The sequence below is a fragment of the Nilaparvata lugens genome, chromosome 4 (assembly GCF_014356525.2).
Source record: "Nilaparvata lugens isolate BPH chromosome 4, ASM1435652v1, whole genome shotgun sequence".
NCBI lineage: Eukaryota > Metazoa > Arthropoda > Insecta > Hemiptera > Delphacidae > Nilaparvata > Nilaparvata lugens.
The window spans coordinates 72,183,386-72,203,474 of record NC_052507.1 but is presented as its reverse complement, the minus strand read 5'-3'; the positions used below and the strand labels follow the sequence as shown (position 1 = coordinate 72,203,474).

The window sequence follows — 20,089 nt, the reverse complement described above, 5'->3', positions numbered from 1 at the left end:
CGATCTATCTCCATAGCCTACTTCATTGATGTGGAATAGCAAAAAAATTCTATATTTTTGTCTTTAATAGAGTGAATAAGAAAAAATTAATTATGAAATGATGTTTTGAAAATTTAGACTATCATTTTGTTGTAGAAATCCTATTTTGGAATAACAGTTGCATTCTAATCATTCCTATCCAGTTCTGAGCTATTCAAATACAAATTTGAACTTGACAATATGTTCTTGAGAAGAGATTGATCAATTTAAAAATATCAAGTTTGAATGATTTTATTCTTTAAGTTATTACGTTCCGTACATCATAAAAGAGGACTGAAAATCTTGCATGCCTTGACGAAGTTGATTTGTGAGAACATTTTGCAATTCTATTAGGAAATGGTACAGATTGAATGAAATTACATTGACATTTTTCAACTGCAGGAGGTACAATCATTAAACAAATATTCACTTCTTGCTTCGAGATGTCTAAGAATTTATTTAAGGAATTTTGTTAAAGGATTTGAGGGAACTTGTCTATTAAAGAGTAAATTTAGAGACTATGAAATAAAATTAAACGATGACATTTCAGATTTTTACTAGTTTCAATGTCAATGCTTGGCAAACTTCCTTGAGTTCTAGAATTTTTTTCAGGTGTCTGATAGGACTCTCAACTCCACAATTGATAAAAGTAATCAGACAAAGTAATTCTTAGAAGATATTTGATGTAATATTGTAAACGTGATGCAAATTATTATTGGAAAAAATAATGATCAATTGATTTTGTGTTTTCAATTGATTTAGTTGAAACCCAGTTTTCAAGAATGTCACTTTACATTGAAATCACTGCCAGTTCGAATAACGATTATGCAGTGATTTGCGATGATTCTTAAAACTTCAATTTAAGTTATTAGGCTATTTTATAAAATTACAGTATTTTCACTTTTGTTTTTCTTATCCCACGTTTATTTCCATCAGTTTGTGTGATTTTCAATTTGTAGCTAATCATTTCTAAATCCTCACCTTTTATTCATTATTACTTGGTTTTTATTAGTGATAGAATATGTTGAAGCTTTAAAAGATTGAAAATATTATAATGTTTTGTAAATAAGAGCAGGATCAAAATGTTGGGCCTGTTAACAACCTTTTGTAAATTGTACAGTAAAATAGTATATTTATAAGATCTGTTTGAAATGAAGTTTGAATGATGCAGAAAGTTTGCATATATGTGTGATAAATTGTAAAAAAACTTATTTAATGTTTTTAAATGTGTGTTTTTATTTTAGTTACTAACCCAAGTATCCAAAACTGTAATCTAATGGGCTGCATATAGCTTATACATAAATTATCAAAAAACTTTAATGACACCAAATTCCCCCAAAGATCGTTTTATAAGAATATCATGCTAATACAGCCCATGCTAATACCAAAGAATCGTATTATGTGCTAATGCAGTTAGCACTTATTACAGTTACAGTTATTTGTTACTTGTTACAGTTATTTATATATTGAAGGTGTCATACATGACATCAAAACCCATTCAATTTTATTGAAATATTATTTTGTGAATTGGAAATCTGGTCGCGGATTTAATTATTAAATGTAATTGATAAAGCGAGAAGATCTCCAATGTGCAAAGATGAAACGTGTGTTTTATCACGTTTCGTGAAGGCAATATTATGGTTTATAGCTCCATGCTATACAAACAAGAGTGAGTCGACTTTTGGTCTGTGAATCAAGGCTGCATGTTTTTTTTCACATAAATAGATATTGAATTTTTCTTTCGAGGCCCGTATTCTTTGAACCGTTTGTGAAGTATAGTTGTTTAGTTAAGGCATTGTTTACCTAAAGGATTCTGTCTTGAGAATTCAATTATTATAGGCTGTCACAGTTCGGGCAGTTTAAACTTGCATAATTGTGTTTTCAGGATTTGAATCTTGTAGGGAAAGCTGGTGCTTTGATTCAATCAGCTGGCAGAAGTTTTTTTAATATATTTATTTAAAAGTCGGTAGTGGTTTAACCGGACCTTTTGAGGATCAGGCCAAGGGACAGTTTTCAAAGGGTCAGGTTGAACCACTCCCGACTTTTAAATAAATAAATATATTCAAAAAACTTCTGCCAGCTGATTGAATCAAAGCACCAGCTTCCCCTACAAGATTCAAATCCTGAAAACACAATTATGCAGGTTTAAACTGCCCGAACTGTGACAGCCTATAATTGAATTCTCAAGACAGAATCCTTCAGGTAACCAATGCCTCAACTCAAAAACTATACTTCACAAACGGTTCAAAGAATACGGGCCCAGATTAAATCCGCGACCAGATTTCCAACTCACAAAATAATCTATATAATAAGAGAGAGTATGGTTGTGTTTGTTCGTGTGTTCGCATCAAAACATGTCAACTTGTGGATTGCATACCGGAAAAACGGGAATGATTTAGATCTCCAATTTTGAACATAGATTCTAAAAATATCAATCTCGTGCACCTGAAAGCCCAAATTTCAATTTTCCTTCTAGATTTTTCAGAATTAATGTTCAAACTTCATTAATAGTACATATGATTTCATAAAAAAATCACCAAATCATATGGTCGGATAAAAAATTTTATTATATTAAAGAACTGGATTATACACGTATACAGGTGTGAAGTAGTATAGGAAATTATGTTTGACGCATCATCACGTCTGAACTACTGGACTGATTAACTTGAAATTTTGCATATAGATTCTTGCTTAACCGAGGATGTCTATAAACCTATTTTAAATTCTTCAATATTTGATTACATCAAGTTTTCAGTTTGTCAAGTTTTCAATTATTTGTCATGCTTTCAGTTGTTGTAAGGAAGCAGCAGAACATTTCTCTTAAAAGGGAAATTAGAAGATAGGTATGATTGGGGATCCTTTTCGAATTTTCCGTCGCACCCAAATTTTTTCCGCCATTTTGGAACCACCATTTTGAATACAACTTCTTTTTTTAATTGAAAGGATGTCATATGATACATGATTCCGATACAGGATTTCCAGAGAAAAGGTATGGTGAAAACCGCACATCGAGATCTCAAACCTTTCAAAATTTATTCTCATTCATTTCCTTTATTAAAGTATAGAAGATGATAGATAAATGGATGATATATCCATCTATCTATCATCTTCTATACTATAATAGAGGGAAGAACTGGCTTAAAGACGTATACACGTGTAGAGGATAGGGAAATTATTTTTGACGCATCATCACGTCTGAACCACTGGACTGATTTACTTGAAATGCTGCTCTTAAATTCTTAATCAACCGAGGATTCTTATAGGCCTATTTTCAATTATTCTGGATTTCATTACGTCAAGTTTCGAAATAGACCCTTGCGAAGCACGGGTTACCTGCTAGTATTTCAATAAAATTGAATGGGTTTTGATGTCATGTATGACAAGGTTATCATACCAGGGTGTAAAACAAAACACCAGCCACACATGATATTTATGTGAGGTATGTTGTAAGACATTAAAACAATATTAAACAGAATTCAAAATTTCTGATAAGCAAATAAGCTTAGAAAATACCGAGATAGCAGAAGCATGAGAGAGGTGATATTAAAATGTTTCAAATCGTTTTTTATTTCAATTATTTCTCTTCAAGACTCCTGACGTCTTTTGGTACAGAATCAACATTTCTAAAATAACATTATACTGTAGTAGGCCTACCCTTTTTCTGAAAAGTTTTTAATCTGATATTTTATATTGAAAACTTTTCAAAAAAGGGTACTATGATGTTATTTTATAAATAAAAATAAGTAGCCCTGAATACATACATTTTAAGAAGGAATTCAAGTATTCACTTCTTACAGTATTTTTGTGTTTTACATACTTATTAAACTTTACTGGTATCACTTCTATTCCCCTGCAACTACAGAGTGTTTATAAATGAATACCGGAGTTCCTACTCCTTAAAATACTTGTTACATTAATCACAGATAATTAGTATTTCGAATGAAAAAACAACTAAGTTTTGATTAACACCGTAGCTACTAGAGTTAGCTGTACCTTAGCACTGGTTTGGCTGTGAAGTAGAGGTACGTTTTAGTTAATGCAAACACAGCAGACGACCGTGGCAGAATACCAGTAATTCTTATAGAAGTGTTCACAGACTGCTAATGTGTGAGCATTCTCATAAAAACGAAGATATTCTTTCTCCGTTGTCGGCCGCGATTGTATAAACAAAAACGTACATACCTTAAGCTATAGACCGTGCAAACCTTAGTTTGCATAACGGAGCTTTATGTCCAATTTTATTCCTTACAAGAAAAGGAGCACAGTGATGCCATTTTTATGCTGATACTATCAAAATTATCTATGCTCTCTTCTTTGCTTTCTCTCACGCATTAGTCACAGACTTTCTGACTTCTATTGTGAAATCTGACAACACTGTACTCCATCTGCAATCAAAGGTTTGTATAGACTAGAGGATTTCAACGAGGCTTACATGCATTGTGTTCAACTTCTCCAGCTGTCCTTGCTAAATCAGATTAAATCAGCTGTTACTGCGACTACTGAAGATTTCTAATCAACGTTTAGGAAGAACTTGACTGATGTGTGTCAAGCGACAAACAGTGGCTACATTGAACTCTTATTAGGTTCTTGCTAAAACTGTTTAAGTTGATTTTTCATTTTATATATCATTTTCAACACAAATTTTGATGAGATAATAATTATAGAGTTGAATTTTCCATAATTCAAGAATCAAGAATGTTTTATTGTCACAAACAAAATAATTGCATTGACAAAAGTCACTTCATAACGATACAGTAACATTGATACTTTGTATACAAGTACATTTTATATATTATAATATTACAAATTAAAATACAAATGGGCTACTTAAATATTTTATCTATGGATAACAATTGCAGACCAGCATTTCCTCGATTGAATAAAATGCTTTATTCTTCGACCATCCTTTTATTTTATAAATAAAAATAAGTAGCCCTGAATACATACATTTTAAGAAGGAATTCAAGTATTCACTTCTTACAGTATTTTTGTGTTTTACATACTTATTAAACTTTACTGGTATCACTTCTATTCCCCTGCAACTACAGGGTGATTATAAATGAATACCGGAGTTCCAACTCCTTATAGTATTTGTTACATTAATCACAGATAATAAGTATTTCGAATGAAAAAACAACTAAGTTTTGATTATCACCGTAGCTACTAGAGTTAGCTGTGTACCTTATCGCTGGTTTGGCTGTAAAGTAGAGGTACGTTTTAGTTAATGCAAACACAGCAGACGACCGTGGCAGAATACCAGTAATTCTTATAGAAGTGTTCACAGACTGCTAATGTGTGAGCATTCTCATAAAAACGAAGATATTCTTTCTCCGTTGTCGGCCGCGATTGTATAAGCAAAAACGTACATACCTTAAGCTATAGACCGTGCAAACCTTAGTTTGCATAACGGAGCTTTATGTCCAATTTTATTCCTTACAAGAAAAGGAGCACAGTGATGCCATTTTTATGCTGATACTATCAAAATTATCAATACTCTCTCCTTTGCTTTCTCTCACGCATTAGTCACAGACTTTCTGTCTTCTATTGTGAAATCTGACAACACTGTACTTCATCTGCAATCAAAGGTTTGTATAGACTAGAGGATTTCAACGAGGCTTACATGCATTGTGTTCAACTTCTCCAGCTATCCTTCCTAAATCAGATTGAAGCAGCAGTTACTGCGACTACTGAAGATTTCTCATCAACGTTTAGGAAGAACTTGATTGATGTGTGTCATGTGACAAACGGTGGCTACATTGAACTCTTATTAGGTTCTTGTTAAAACTGTTTAAGTTGATTTTTCATTTTATATATCATTTTCAACACAAAGTTTGATGAGATACGAATTATAGAGCTGAATTTCCCATATTTATTTATAAAACCCCAGTGAATAAGTTCCAACATTTATTTGAACAGCATATCCACTTCAGATTCAAACCTTGAAATAACATTCTTGTTCTCATCCATTCTGGAATTCATCTTCCTCACAATGAATTTCAAATACTGAAACAGAAAAAGGTCAGTTTCATTTAGTGAAGCTGCGTTTACACCAAAGTTATTAAAAACATGTTTATTTTTCCGTCCTTATAGATTCAAGATTCCTTATAGATTGAACGGAACTTGACAAACACATATGTTCATCATGTGTATGATAAGTTATGTTCAATCTAATAGAATCTATAAGGACGGAAAAATAAACATGTTGTTAATAACTTTGGTGTAAACGCAGCTTAAGACGGGCTACACACTGGTGTCGCAAGACTGGCGTCTTACGACGCGTGTCGTGTCTTATGAAATTTCATGAAACATGCATGTCTTTTGCATGTCTCTGTCGCTTGTCGCATGTCTTGTGATTTTCGGTTGTTACAAAGCTGTATTACAGACTGAGCATGAGCAGTGACAAAACAGTGCTCAGTGCTGGCAGTAGACAGTGGCTGGAGCGCATGCGTGGAGTGACGTCTCGCGCGACATGTATCGCATGGAACCGGCTAACCGGTTCCATGCGACACCTGTCCGATACACAGGCGATGCCTCGAACATCTGTCGCAAGCAGTGAGTAAGCTCTGATTTTACAACACAGGTTGTCCCATTTCATATGCGACATGCCTCGGATATGAGATTTGTCGTAGACATTATGTCTACGACACCAGTGTGTAGCCCGCCTAAAGGTGAGACGGTTTGTTCCAAAGGCTAAAATGTAGAAATAATTCTAGAGAACTATCTTTAAAAGCAAATTTTCTAGATTTTCACATGGTCTCTCCAGAAAAATATTGATCTAAACTGTTTTTTTATTCTTGTAATCATCATCTTTGACAAAAATGTGGGAGGTATTAATTATTAATATTTCATACTATTATTATACTAATATTTCATACTATACAATAATTTCTCTCCAGAAAAATATTGATCTAAACTGTTTTTTTATTCTTGAAATAATCATCTTTGACAAAAATGTGGGAGGTATTAATTATTAATATTTCATACTATTATTATACTAATATTTCATACTATACAATAATTTCTCTCCAGAAAAATATTGATCTAAACTGTTTTTTTATTCTTGAAATCATCATCTTTGACAAAAATGTGGGAGGTATCTAGTTGGACCAATTTATAATCATTCATATCTAATATAGGTTGCCTAGAGTGATTAAATAATACTTTATTGAAACAAAATATTTATTCTCTAATTATTTATATAAAAATACTAAAGAATTAGAATACTCAACGAAATTTCAATTCAATGCTACATTGAATAAAATCTGAAGACCTCAGCACATGAAATAAATTTTGTTTAATTACTTATTATAATTCTAATACCATTAATTTTATGCAATTTATCCCATATTTACCGTTTGAAATGAGTATTGAATTTCATTCTTTTTACATGCACCTATTAAAACATTTATATTAAACATCTACAAAAAAGATACGGACACTTTTTCAACTATACCAAGGTAAACTTACGGCAGATTAATACACATCAGTGTCCATATCCGGTTCAGTAAAAATATTTTTTCTGTGATTAAAATTTATAATGTGATTATTCATTCTCGCTCGGCCGGGCTGAGTGGCCAAAGTCCCATTAGAACTCATGGAATTCATATTTTCACTGAACCGGACACTGACTCTGAAACTGATAAGTAGGAATCAAGCTTCAAGCCGTAGAAACTTATTTTACTCTCTAACAAGACAGAGATTAAGCAGAAAACAAATGACAGAAGAAAGTACTGAACAAAGAAATAATGAAATAGGAATTGGTTACCTATGAAAATAGTAAAAACAGAAAATTAAGCATTCTATTATGGACAATAATCACAGATAATAGTAATTTTACCTCATCACTGACAAGTACAGTTCCATGATCATCTGTTATGGGGATTTCCATTCCGTTACTGCAGCGAACTCCCAACATTATTTTGCCATGATTACCAATCACAAGTCCTGAATTTCGGAGACCGCAGTGCAAGACACACGTTTGCTGAACAAGTGGAAAATTAACTGTTTTATTCATATTTCTTCGTCACAGAGGTCAATATTTCAACAGTAGGATAACTTTGTTGGAAAAATACAGGTGCAAAGTGCAAATCATGTGCAAACGTTGCCTAAAGGTAGGCGCACACAGATCGTCATCGGACGGACGGCACGCATCGGACGAATAGATTTGATGCATTGCTTTCAATTGGAGTGCGCATACCTATACGATGCGGATAGGTATGCGCATTCCAATTGAAAACAATGCATCAAATTTATTCGTCCGATGACGATCTGTGTGCGCCTACCTTTAGAAGGTATAGTAATATTCACTTTGAACGGTCTGTGTTTAACAACATTGTTGTTATCTATGAGAAAATCTGACAGCTGACAGCTTGGAGAGAGTCGCACTACAGAATATCCTGTTGAGCATGCACAGTATTTGGTGGTTCACTGAGGGTTCATTTATTCACATTTTCCTTCTTGCTATTTTCAAACATATTTTAATATTCAATTCATATTAGAAAACTGGGATGAAAATTACTTGTTTCACACAAAAAACTCAGGCTCGGTTGTACAAAAGCCTATTAAATTTTAATTGTGATCGAATTCCTCAAGAACCAATAAGAAAAGCCATTTTTCAAACCCCCTTTTCTGATTAGTTTTCGTGGAATTTAATATAACTAGAATTAAACGGGATTTCGTGCAACCGGGCCTAAATACAGTAAAACTCAACTTAAAGCAATAAGTTATGTACCCATTTTTTATTATTCAAATCACCAAACTCTATTAGAAGTGAAATCAGAGTGGTATTTGAAATTCACATCTAGAAATAAATGTTTTGAAATTTGTTATAAGATGAATGAATTAAATAAATATAGTTAACTTAAAAAATCGAAATAATAATCAATTGTTATAAATAATAACTGTTTGACAAAAAACTATATTCTATTCATTCATAATAGTAGAAGAGAAATAACTGTGCAAAACAAGTTATGAATAAGCCTTCAAAAACATTAAAAACGTGATGTATATATTGAAATTATCAAACCATTATAGATAGTACATAATATTAGATTATCTGAGTCTCTTAGGGAAAGGAACAAGAATTAATTATACGTAGCATGAATAAAATATAGGCTACATCTTTTCCAATTCGTTTTATTCATATTCTTCAACAGTGACTTGAGAAAAAATTTTAGAACTATTGATTACCAATAATAATATCTGAACGCATCATAGATTCCCTTCTGGAGAAAGAGTCTCAATAAGCACTAATGTAAAAAAATCCTTCAATATCAACTGAATCCTTGGTGTCCTTCAAAAAGCATTTCTTTTTCAATTTTCTGACTTCAATTTTTGCAAAAATTGTAGTTTGTTGCTGTTGTTTTTTCCAATCCACTCTCACGCTACACGTATTCTCAAGCCAGAAATCATTATTTACATCATTTGCTACTACTCTAAGTTTTGATCTCATTGTAACCAGCCATATGCAGCAATCCCTCTTGGAGATTATTTTCGTCAGGGGCTCCAACCAAAAGCATATAAAATTATTAATTTTTGAGCAGGTAATTTTGAGAATGAGGTCTGGATGAAGCTTTTTTGGTAACGTATATCCATCAAATATGCTCGTGAGATTGTCAACTGAAAGAGTAAACTTATACTTTTCCTGTTGTTTGGAAGAAATTGTGGATTCACGATATTGCAGTTCAGAAGAGAGAGTTTCTGGCAATGGTTTCGATCCAGGTTTTAAAAGGTTCCATGCTATTGCAGTTTTTTCTTCTTCAGTAAGCAGAGAAGAATCTGCAACTTCTGAGACAAAATCTTCTGAACTCATTGTTAAAAACCGTATATACTTTTTCAGGCTATTAAACCGTATTGCTACATCATGGTCGCAAATACGTTCTTTAATAGTTCTAGCAATCGCCCATTTTTTTAAGATAGAAAAGAGCTTGATCTCTGATATCAAGTTTAGAGGAGACGATTTCAGAATCACTTCTATTGTTTCAATTTTAGCTTGAGAAAAATACTCACTGTCAACTACTTTACGAGTCTCTTCTCGGATCACTTGATTGCATAACTCATCAAATTCGGAAATGTGATAGATCTTACAATTTTCATAAAATTTTAGTACTTCCGAAGGCTGAATCTTTTCCTTAGTAATATATTCCGTGCACTTTTTACTAAGTTCAGAAACTAAGTATTTTTGAGCAGCGGCAAGAGTTAACAGCGCATCAACTGCTGATGTAAAATTAACTTTGCCTGTGTAAAAGAAAAACTTCATACCTTGAAATCCTTGCGGGTTCAAATCGTTTATTGTAACAGTATTTTCTTCTTTAAGCTCACCGTAGAACATTGCTTGGAATACATCACTAGCTGCTGCAAATAGAAGTTTGTGTCCTTTGACGATAACCTTCTCAGAGCCAACAATGAATTCACAATCACAATTGATGTCGCTTTCAGATAAATGAAGAAGACGTTTTTCAAATTTTGATAAATCTAAATCGGCTTGTTTACTTGTGTTCAATGTGTTTGCTTCTGAACTCATTTTCAATTCAAATTTATGAACTGCATACAATAAATAAGTAGAATATAATATGGTCTGACAAACTATTCTACTTCACAAATCGGAATAAAAATGAACTTCGATAATAACAATGTATTGGAGCATGTGCTTAAGGTATGTCCACACATGACGAACCAGACCTCGATAGGCAGCAAATTTAAACAATAAAATGCAGTCACCTGGTGAATATTTTACAATTCAGCAATGGAACATCTGTTCTTTAGTAATTTCTACTTCAAATGATTAGTTTTCGTGAGTGTCAGTGATATATTATTCTGAAAACAGCATTTCAAGACATATGTTCCAATGAATGTATTTTTTTAACATAATATGTACTAGTAGTTCTGTAAACAGTGAACCTCACGCAGTTTTCTCATCCACAAAATATCTGATGTCACCTGTTCTAGTTGATTCAGTTGAATCACAATAATTCACAGTTGATTCATAATAATTATTTAGGTACCTACTCTTAAAAACTGTTATTTGCTTTCTCCAAGATCAAAAACTCACTTATTAGTCCAGTCAATATAGACATAAAAAAGGGGGTTTGCTTGCAATTTATATTGTAGTTCTGGTTTTTTAATATATTATTTAGGTACATAAATAGAATAAAATAACCAGAACCAATTTCTTCATGCAAAATTTCCTTGTGCTAGATACAGGTGGCCCAAGAACCTCGTATTTTCGGCTCATTTTACAGTCTTCAGCTATTTCTGCCAAATCTCGTAATCGGACAGAAAAATTGGCTCCTACCTTTTGTTAGATTATGAAATTCTGAATAGAATGAGATCATTCGGAACTCTCTATCTCCAATAAGTACTTAGTTATGATTTTTCAAAAATGAGTGAAATTTGAAGAAAAAATCAATTTTGATGGATTTTAGTTTTTGATCAACAATATCTTCCGATTGTTACCATTTAGATGTATACAAATGTGAGAATATTGATACTGATGGGCACGTATCATAAAAAAGCCGTACCTTATAGAAATAGACACGGCCAGACATCTGTGTAATGCATGCAATGAATAATCCACTTGTCAGCTGATTGATTATGAATAATTCTATAGTCTGATTGATCCTATCTTCAGAGTAGATTATATATATAGTGATATCAGAGTATGGAGAAATTCCTTTTCTTTTCATATTATCCTTAAAATGCAAAATTTCAAAAAAACCTTGTGTATACATCGACGCGCAGTTGAAAAAGGAATATTCCTGCCAAATCTCATCGAATTCTATCAACGTGTTTGGCCGTAATCGCATTACATACAGACAGACAAAAGAAATCCGAGTTAAAACATAGACCATATTTTAAACATATAAAACATATTTTAATAAAATTTGGATTCTGTCATTATACTTGTGAATCAATTGATCATCCGTTTTGAATCGATAGGTACGAAATCTGTAAATCAATTAAGAACAATAAATTGAAGAAGTTGATTGAACAGGCTCTAGGATTGATTATAAATATCTGGTAACAGATTATTTTGGAGTAAAGTTATAATAGATCACGAAAAATTAATATTATTCACCCCGCTTATTATATTTTGTTTTGGTCAGGATCATTTCGGATAAACCAAGAAAAAGTGTTAATTTTTTAAATTTTCAATTAAGTAAACGCAATACGGAACGGAAACGCAATCTGATGAATTCGTTTATATTTGCATTGTGTATGAATTGTAGATAAATATGAATTGTAGATCTCTATGAGATTTTTATCTATCTTTTTCTTCTATATAAATAAAAATCGAGCCTCAAATTTTGACATTCAATAACTTTTTCATGTGTGCACCGAATTTGATGATTTTTTTTTTAGTTGTGTTCGTTATGTTCAGGACCAGGTTTGTGGCCTATCAAATTTATAATCAGACTTCAGGACTTTTTCCTACGGTCCTTCAAAGTTTACACGTGATCCTTATGGGAGAAGATTTGTGAGCTGGCCACACAGAGAAATAAAAATCAGCTGTTATAATCATTGCGTCATCCAACAGCCGTCGGTAGATAGTAGACAACGCAGTGTGTACTACATCATGTTTAGGGTCTTATCAAAACAAGAAAAATGACTTCTATAAAAATGTTATATGATACTCGTATCCAAAATGGCGACTGATTGAAATTTCAATTAAAAACTAAAACTTCAATCAGCCGCCATTTTTGATACAAGTATCATAGAACACTCTTATTGATGTCATCTTCCTTGTTCTGGAAGGCCTTTAAAATGAAGTAGCACACAATGCACGGTATATAGAAGAAGATTCATCTAATATAGAAGGTATTTCATCTAAATACCGTGCACACAATGGGTGTTCAGGTTTGAAACATTTGAGTTACAACCCCTCATTTTTTAAAAAGTGTAAACTTGAATCAGCCGCCATTTTGGATACAGATATCATAGAACATTTTTATTGATGCCATATTTCTTAGTTTGAAAAGGTCTTCAAAATTATTATCACACAATGAGTGTTTACATTTGAAATATTCGAGTTACAACCCGTAAGTCACCCCCTTATGAGGGGTTGAAATTCAGTTGTACGTCGAAAGGTAGAGTATTCGACCAATAACTTATCCTGGAAGTTACAGTATTATATCTACAACAGTCTTCAACTTATTGAAGGGTTCCCATACATATGACTCACAGTGTATACAGAGTGTTCTGGAAAAAGGTGCCCATAAGCCAGGGTGTGATTCCTCACATAAAAAGAATTAAATAAGTTCTAATTAACATAGGTCCGAAAATTCTTGGTTACCAAGATATACAGAGTAAAACATTTCGTCTGAATTTCAGTTCCCCTGCTGAAACGAAGCCCTACAGATATTTTTTGGCTGTTAATTAAGATGTACATTTTAGCGTACCGGTACTTTATGTGAAATGAACAGAATAATTGAATAAACCCGTTTCCAGACCTGTAGCTACAGTGATTTTTGAGATATGTGACAAAATACGCGAAACTTGGCCCCGAATAACAAGTTCCTTCAAGGTTTAAAGCAGATTTACTATTTTAAATGTACAACATATTTTTTTACAAAACTTGTATAAAACTTAATTTTTAATAGAAAGATGTAAAATAAGTCTATAATAGACAAACGCGACATTTTGAAAAATAATCCTTGATTACATGCAAATCACATGAAAAGAGCTTCACAGATTTTGTCTATTTCATGCGTTTTGTATGTAAGTAAGGATTATTTTTTTAAAGGTGGCGTTTGTCTATTATAGACTTATTTTACATATCTCTATTCGAAATTAAATTTTATACAAGTTCTGTAAAAAAATATGTTTTGTTTATTGCACATTTAATATAGTAAATCTGCCTCAAACCTTAAAGGAACTTTTTTTCGAGACCAAGTTTCGCGTATTTCGTCACATATCTTAAAAATTACTCTAGCTACAGGTCTGGAAACGGTTTTATTCAATTTTCAGTTCATTTCACATAAAGTACGCTAAATTGTACATCTTAAAACAGCCAAAAAATACCTGTAGGGCTTCGTTTCAGCAGGGGAACTGAAATTAAGACGACATCTCTCACCCTGTTTAACTTGGTAACTAAGCATTTTCGGACCTATGTTAATTAGAACTTTTTTCTTCTTTTGATGTGAGGAATCACGCCCTGACATACTGGCACCTTTTTCAGAACACCTGTATAATCTTCGCAGCACGGCGCGATGCGCGGTTCGTTGCGCTGTTCGAGGTTCAGTTCGGCATGTGTAGAAATACCTTTAGAATTTGTCATTGAATCAACTGCCTACCTATTTAAATAACATTACCAAACATGAATTATTTTACTTATTGCGTAACATCATGAGTTACATCTCCATGAAAAATGGATAAAATGTTTGAGTGATTGACTCACCAATGACTTGGCAGACTTGATCGTTCTACATTGCACATGCAGGATGAATGGTTCAAATTTGAGACAAACTTCTCCATTGGTCGATTCGAACTTTTCATGCAGTGCAGATACATCTTCACTTATGCTGTCATGACTGACAAAAAGCCATCTGCAATCTTGTTTTCTTCTTTCACTATCCTGTTGAAAAAAATTGCAACCAATAAATCAAGTGACATTATCATTATTCCATATCTATGGTCAATTTAGAATTAGTTATTTCCATCTTTCTAGGATTTAAAATTGATAAGAAATGTTTGAAAATACAGATAAACCACTATAATTCGTAATCCAATTTAAAATTAGTTATTTCCATCTTCCTAGGATTTAAAAATGATAAGAAATGAGAATGTTTAAAAATACAGAAGAACCACTATAATTCGTAATCCCTTATAATTCCTAGTGGATACTCGGTTCAAGAAACCTCTATAATTAGTAGTTGAGCAATGTATTTCGATTCCCTCCATAAAATTCATGTATTAATATTATTTTTATCATTATTAGTTGAACCAATTGCTGGATTATCATCGATCTCTATAATTTGTAGTTTTGTATGCAAAAACTCTCTGTAAGTTAATTCGTATTTTCTGGATTTTTTCAAACTAAGGTTTACCTGCCTTAAAGAAGAAGATAATTACAGTAGTATACTATGCTATCGCTAACTGAATCTCAAGACATGAGGACATCAACCGGAAATTATATAGACTGCCAGACGAAATTATTGTCTATTGACAAAGTATTCTGTTCAAATCAGTGCAGTATTAGACGTCAGCTTGAAGAATTCGTAATCAATGAGTTTGTATTGTGAATGTTAGTTATGAATAAAGGTGTGCGCTAGTCTACCACAAATAAATATGATGCGATCAAAAGGTTGGTATCGAATAAAAAAGTTGATTAAATATTTTTAAATTTGTCAATAATCCTAGAAACTTTTCACTTTACATTTTTGAAAATTCCAAATTTGAAGTTTATAAATATTTTCATATTAGGCTATATCCCATTGTTATACATAATATCTGTGATTGCTTATCAATATTCAGTATTCCACGGAATAGTTTCTCAGTCATGCGGAATTATTTCTTTATCTCCATCTATAATTAGCATCCACCTCTTCTTCTTCTTCCTCCTCCTCCTTCTTCTTCTCTTTCTCTTCCTCCTCCATCTTCCTTTTCGTCTTCTTCTTTTTCTCCTCCTTCTTCTCTTCCTCCTGCACCATAGCCTCTAAGGCTCGTACCCTCCATAATTCGTAGTAAACGCTTGGTCCCGTCAACTACTGATTAAAGAGGCTCTACTGTAGCTTGAAATGGACCTCAAATATATACCGAAGATCGTCCGTGAACAAGCCAGAATTCACAATGGCCTGTCAAGGTAAGAGGCTACTGAGATGCTATGGCAGGAGTGGCAGTTGTGTGACGCATCTGTGATTGGTCGGTGGACCCACAGCCTGATCCCAAAAAAAATTTTTAGTTGATTTTTATATCCCACCAGTGAAAGCATGTTGAGCTGGACCAAATACCACATGCCCACACTTAGTGGGCATGAGTGCTTTGTGCACTATTCACATCGTATGAAGAGGCGTCCCTCACCTGCATGCCCATACTGTGGTGAAGAGGACTGTAAAAAACAGCCATGAAGTATAGTTCTAACTACAAAGGCCAACACATTTTTGGAGCTCTCAAGATCTGAATAACTGAAATCCCCTAGGAGGAGAGGGTTCTAGTGGATCGCGAAAAACATCAACATTCAAAACAGTACAACAATAGTGCTGCCAAATTCATTTTGCCTGGGCCGCCTTAGGCTGGTCACACACCGATTAGTCAAGACAAGACTAGTCACGTTTGGTCACAATACTTACCATTGCTGCTTATCACGCAACACACACTGATTAGTCATTGCAATTAGACATGACTCCATAAGCAACTACGTGAAGTATTGTTACTAAACGTGACTAGTCTTGTTTTGACTAATCAGTGTGTGACCAGCCTTATTCCATATATATATATATATATATTATATATATATATATATATATATATATTATATATATATATATATAAGTTTCAAAGAGAAAAACACTCTCATTCATTGGTGTGGCGACGACCGTTTCGTGCTGGTGTTGCAAATTCTCAAGCCAAACAGAAACTGTATTTAAGGTTATTATAAGGTTCGACCCTCATAACCGTAAATACCGGTACTTCACCGACAGCAAGAAACGGTTGTCGCCACACCAAAAAATGTAAGTGTTTTTTCACTTTAAAGTTATATAAAAATATAATACCTTATTCTTCATCCTTTACCCAAAATTATGGGATCGCTGAATGTACCTAGAATACATTGAAAAAATATGTATTCTAGGTACCTTGGGATCGTTGGCGTTATGTAACAAAACACTACATAACACATGATTACGATCTAGATGGAAGTGTTTGGATTCATCCCAGGTTTCACACTATTACATGCCTGGCTGACAGGCCTAAATCTGAGTCAAGTCGTCATCTAGAAATTCCTGATCACTGTACTGTAGTAGGCCCTTACCTTCAAGTATTTGGTCACCACTCTCTCAAATGCACCCACCCAACTGTTTCACCCTTGCTGGCAGCTTGTTCAAGAAGCGTAACGCTGAGCTCCTTTAGCATAGCCTATCTGCGATCTCTAAAGGCGACCCTGGGAATTAGCTCTCGATGCCTGGTGTTGTAGTGATGCACATCTCACGGTTGCCAAGTCCTGGGTGGAGAGACATCTCTTCTCTATGATGGCTCATCAATGTTAGAGGATGAAGGGTATCTGTAGGCTACTCCAGATGGTGTATACCATGAGTAGGCTGAAGCATAACTATGAGAATTCCAGTCTTACTCTTGTAGAACACTGAGCAGTTTAGTGAGTATTTATACAGGGTCAAGAGAAACTATGCCGGGTACTCATTACAGTGTCAATCCTATATGGATATTATATTATATCCATACTACAATAATTAGTAAGTAAGTATTATATGGAATTCTCCTGCACGGTCGACTCTCAGCTTTCTAACTCATATCTTTGCGTCAAGGCATTCTGTCCATATAGATTTACATTTAATGTAAGGAAAAAGGTATAATTATAGAAAGTCCTGCTTGAACCAAATCTTGTCATTGATTGATAACGGGTACAACTTAGACTTGTTACTTACTTACTTGTTACTTACTTGTTACTTGTATTTGTCCTCCTGACAGTCTGAAGGCTGGGGAGTCGTCATTATTTTTCACGGCAGGTGATTTCCTCCATGAGCATGTCGTATATGTTGAAATGTATGCTCTTCAACATACTCTGATACTGCATAGTAGGGTCGGGCCAATAGGTATGACTTCAGGCCTCTGGCAAATGCTGCCTCGTCATCCATATCCTTCAGGTCACGCGGCAGTAAATTGAAAAAGTATGATCCTGCATATGTTGGTGAGCAGCTGTATTTCTTCAGTCTATGTTGTGGCAAGTCAAGATTCTTGTTGTTTCGAAGGTCATAGCAGTATTTTTCCTGTCTTGTGGTAAGGCCTTTCCTCTTAGCCAGATTTATTGTTTCGAGCAGGTACAATGAGACTACTGTGAGTATTTTACTCTCCACAAATAATGGTTTACAGTGCTCCATTATGTTTTTCTCCAATATCATCCTCAAGGCCCACTTTTGTATTCTCAGGACTCTGTCAAGGTGTGTCTGGAATGCCGATCCCCAGGCAACAATACCGTACCTTAAATGTGAGGCAAAGAGTGAGTGGTATGCTATGAATGATGTACTTTTCTCTGATATGTGTCTGATTCTTCGTATAACATACACGGCAGATGCTAACCTCTTGCATAACAGCTCTATATGTTTTCTCCATGTTAAGTGACAATCAATTGTTATCCCCAGGAATCTTGTACAGTCTGTCATCATTGAGTCATCATTTGTTTGTCTCTCATCCGGGTTGTTTTTGATTGGAGTGAATCTGATGTGGACTGTCTTCTTCCTATTAATGGTCAACTTCAGTCTATTGCATGTATCTGTGGCCTCTTCCAGTGCTGTCTCGACAATTTTGTGTGGGTCTTGAAGCTTCTGCGATGGTATCAAGGTATCACGATGGTATCATCGGCAAACAATATGCAGCTGTTTCTGTTGTCAATTTCCTTGGGAAAGTCATTGATGTAGACAAGGAACAGCAGTGGCCCAAGGATGGATCCCTGGGGCACACCCTGGGACACTGCTCTGAGTGAGGATTTGTAGTTTATAAGAGCAGTTTTCTTGTGCTGCACTATTTCCACATACTGCTTTCTGTTGGTGAGGTAGTCCTCTATCCACTCCAATGCTCTTCCCTCTATTTTCAATTCTCTCAATTTCAGAGTTGGGATGTTCCAGTCTAGTGTGTCGAAGGCCTTTTGAAGATCTATAAACAGTCCCATAACAGTATTTTTCTCCTCCCAAAGTTGGTTTATATTGTCACACAATTCAGATATTGCAGTTGTAGTGCCTAGACGTTTTTTAAATCCATGCTGTTGTGCTGTTATGAGTTTGTTGCTCTCCAGATGCAGGATAAGCTGGTCATATACTGCTCGTTCGATAATTTTTGAGGTTATAGGTAGGTTTGCTATGGGCCTATAGTTCTTGTGATCCATTTTATCTCCTCCTTTGAATTTTGGAAAAATCTTAGAGATCTTGAGAGCCTGTGGGAATACAGCTTGCTTTAGGGAAGAATTTACTATTTCCAGTAGAGGCTTTGTTAAATTGGCCTCCAGTTCAGGCTTTGTTTAGAATTGTTAAATGAAGAAGGATATTCCTCAAACAGTTGTAACTATTAGAATAGGTAAGGGTTTAATATGATCCTCAATTAAAAATATTTTCAATGAGATAATGACTTACCTGGACATACAATAAAATTCTTCCTGAACATGAGCTGGTGGTTACATAGTCTTGGTGGTCATTGAGTTTACAGATTAAATTACTAATCAACACATCAAAACTCCCTTTCTTGCTGAGGTCTACCCCATCAAGAATCTGCTTCTTTTGGTTTTTGAAACATTTGACAGTCATTTCCATAATACAAATCTATGTTCTCTATGATTACTCAAGAAAAAATAAATGATACTATTAGTTTACATTCTATTTCAACTGCAAAACATTGACATAAATCTAACTTGGTGAATTTATATCACCGTTATCAAACTAATGAGATGTACAACTGTTAAACTACATGAAAATAAATCTTATTTCAAAATATTCTAACTTTAAGCATAAACATAATGCAATTTACAGAAAATACAGTGATACGATTGGATTGGAGTGGAGCAGGAGCACTAAAACATAACCTCAAAACTCATGAACTCATGAACGAGTGTAGTTCTGGAACGAATAGTTCAGTTTTTGTGAACGATCAGTTCAGATAGAACTAATAGAGTTCTTCAAGTGAACAAGAGTTTTTCAATTTAACTAGTTCTAATTAATAGAAGCTCTTATCAGAGCGAAAGATTAGTACCGTGTAAAGGAATGTAAGAAGTTGAGGACCGTTTGTTAGTCTACTTGGATAAAGGAATAGGATATAGTAATAGCAGTAAGGACCTCATTATCATTAGGAATATAAAAGTGCTATAAAAGCCTCAAGCATGTTTCTCTCCATCTAGCACCATCACCATTATCAA

General features: G+C 34.0%; 1 protein-coding gene across 2 annotated transcripts; it reads right to left on the bottom strand.

Annotated features, from left to right (window-relative positions):
- Positions 1-4,924: 4,924 nt before the first annotated feature.
- LOC111064191 (tRNA wybutosine-synthesizing protein 3 homolog) lies at positions 4,925-19,965 on the bottom strand. 2 transcript variants are annotated; one of them, XM_039426365.1, is made up of 4 exons: positions 19,314-19,958; positions 14,414-14,590; positions 7,856-7,999; positions 4,925-6,021 (listed from the first exon to the last, which is right to left on the bottom strand). In XM_039426365.1, exons 1-4 carry the CDS (start codon positions 19,488-19,490, stop codon positions 5,923-5,925), a joined length of 597 nt encoding a protein of 198 aa, XP_039282299.1. In that variant the 5' UTR covers positions 19,491-19,958; the 3' UTR covers positions 4,925-5,922. The 2 variants fall into 2 exon arrangements, with proteins under 2 accessions (XP_039282299.1, XP_039282298.1); XM_039426364.1 differs by lacking the exons at positions 4,925-6,021; positions 7,856-7,999 and adding an exon at positions 8,999-10,371 and having other exon boundaries at positions 19,314-19,965.
- Positions 19,966-20,089: the final 124 nt, after the last annotated feature.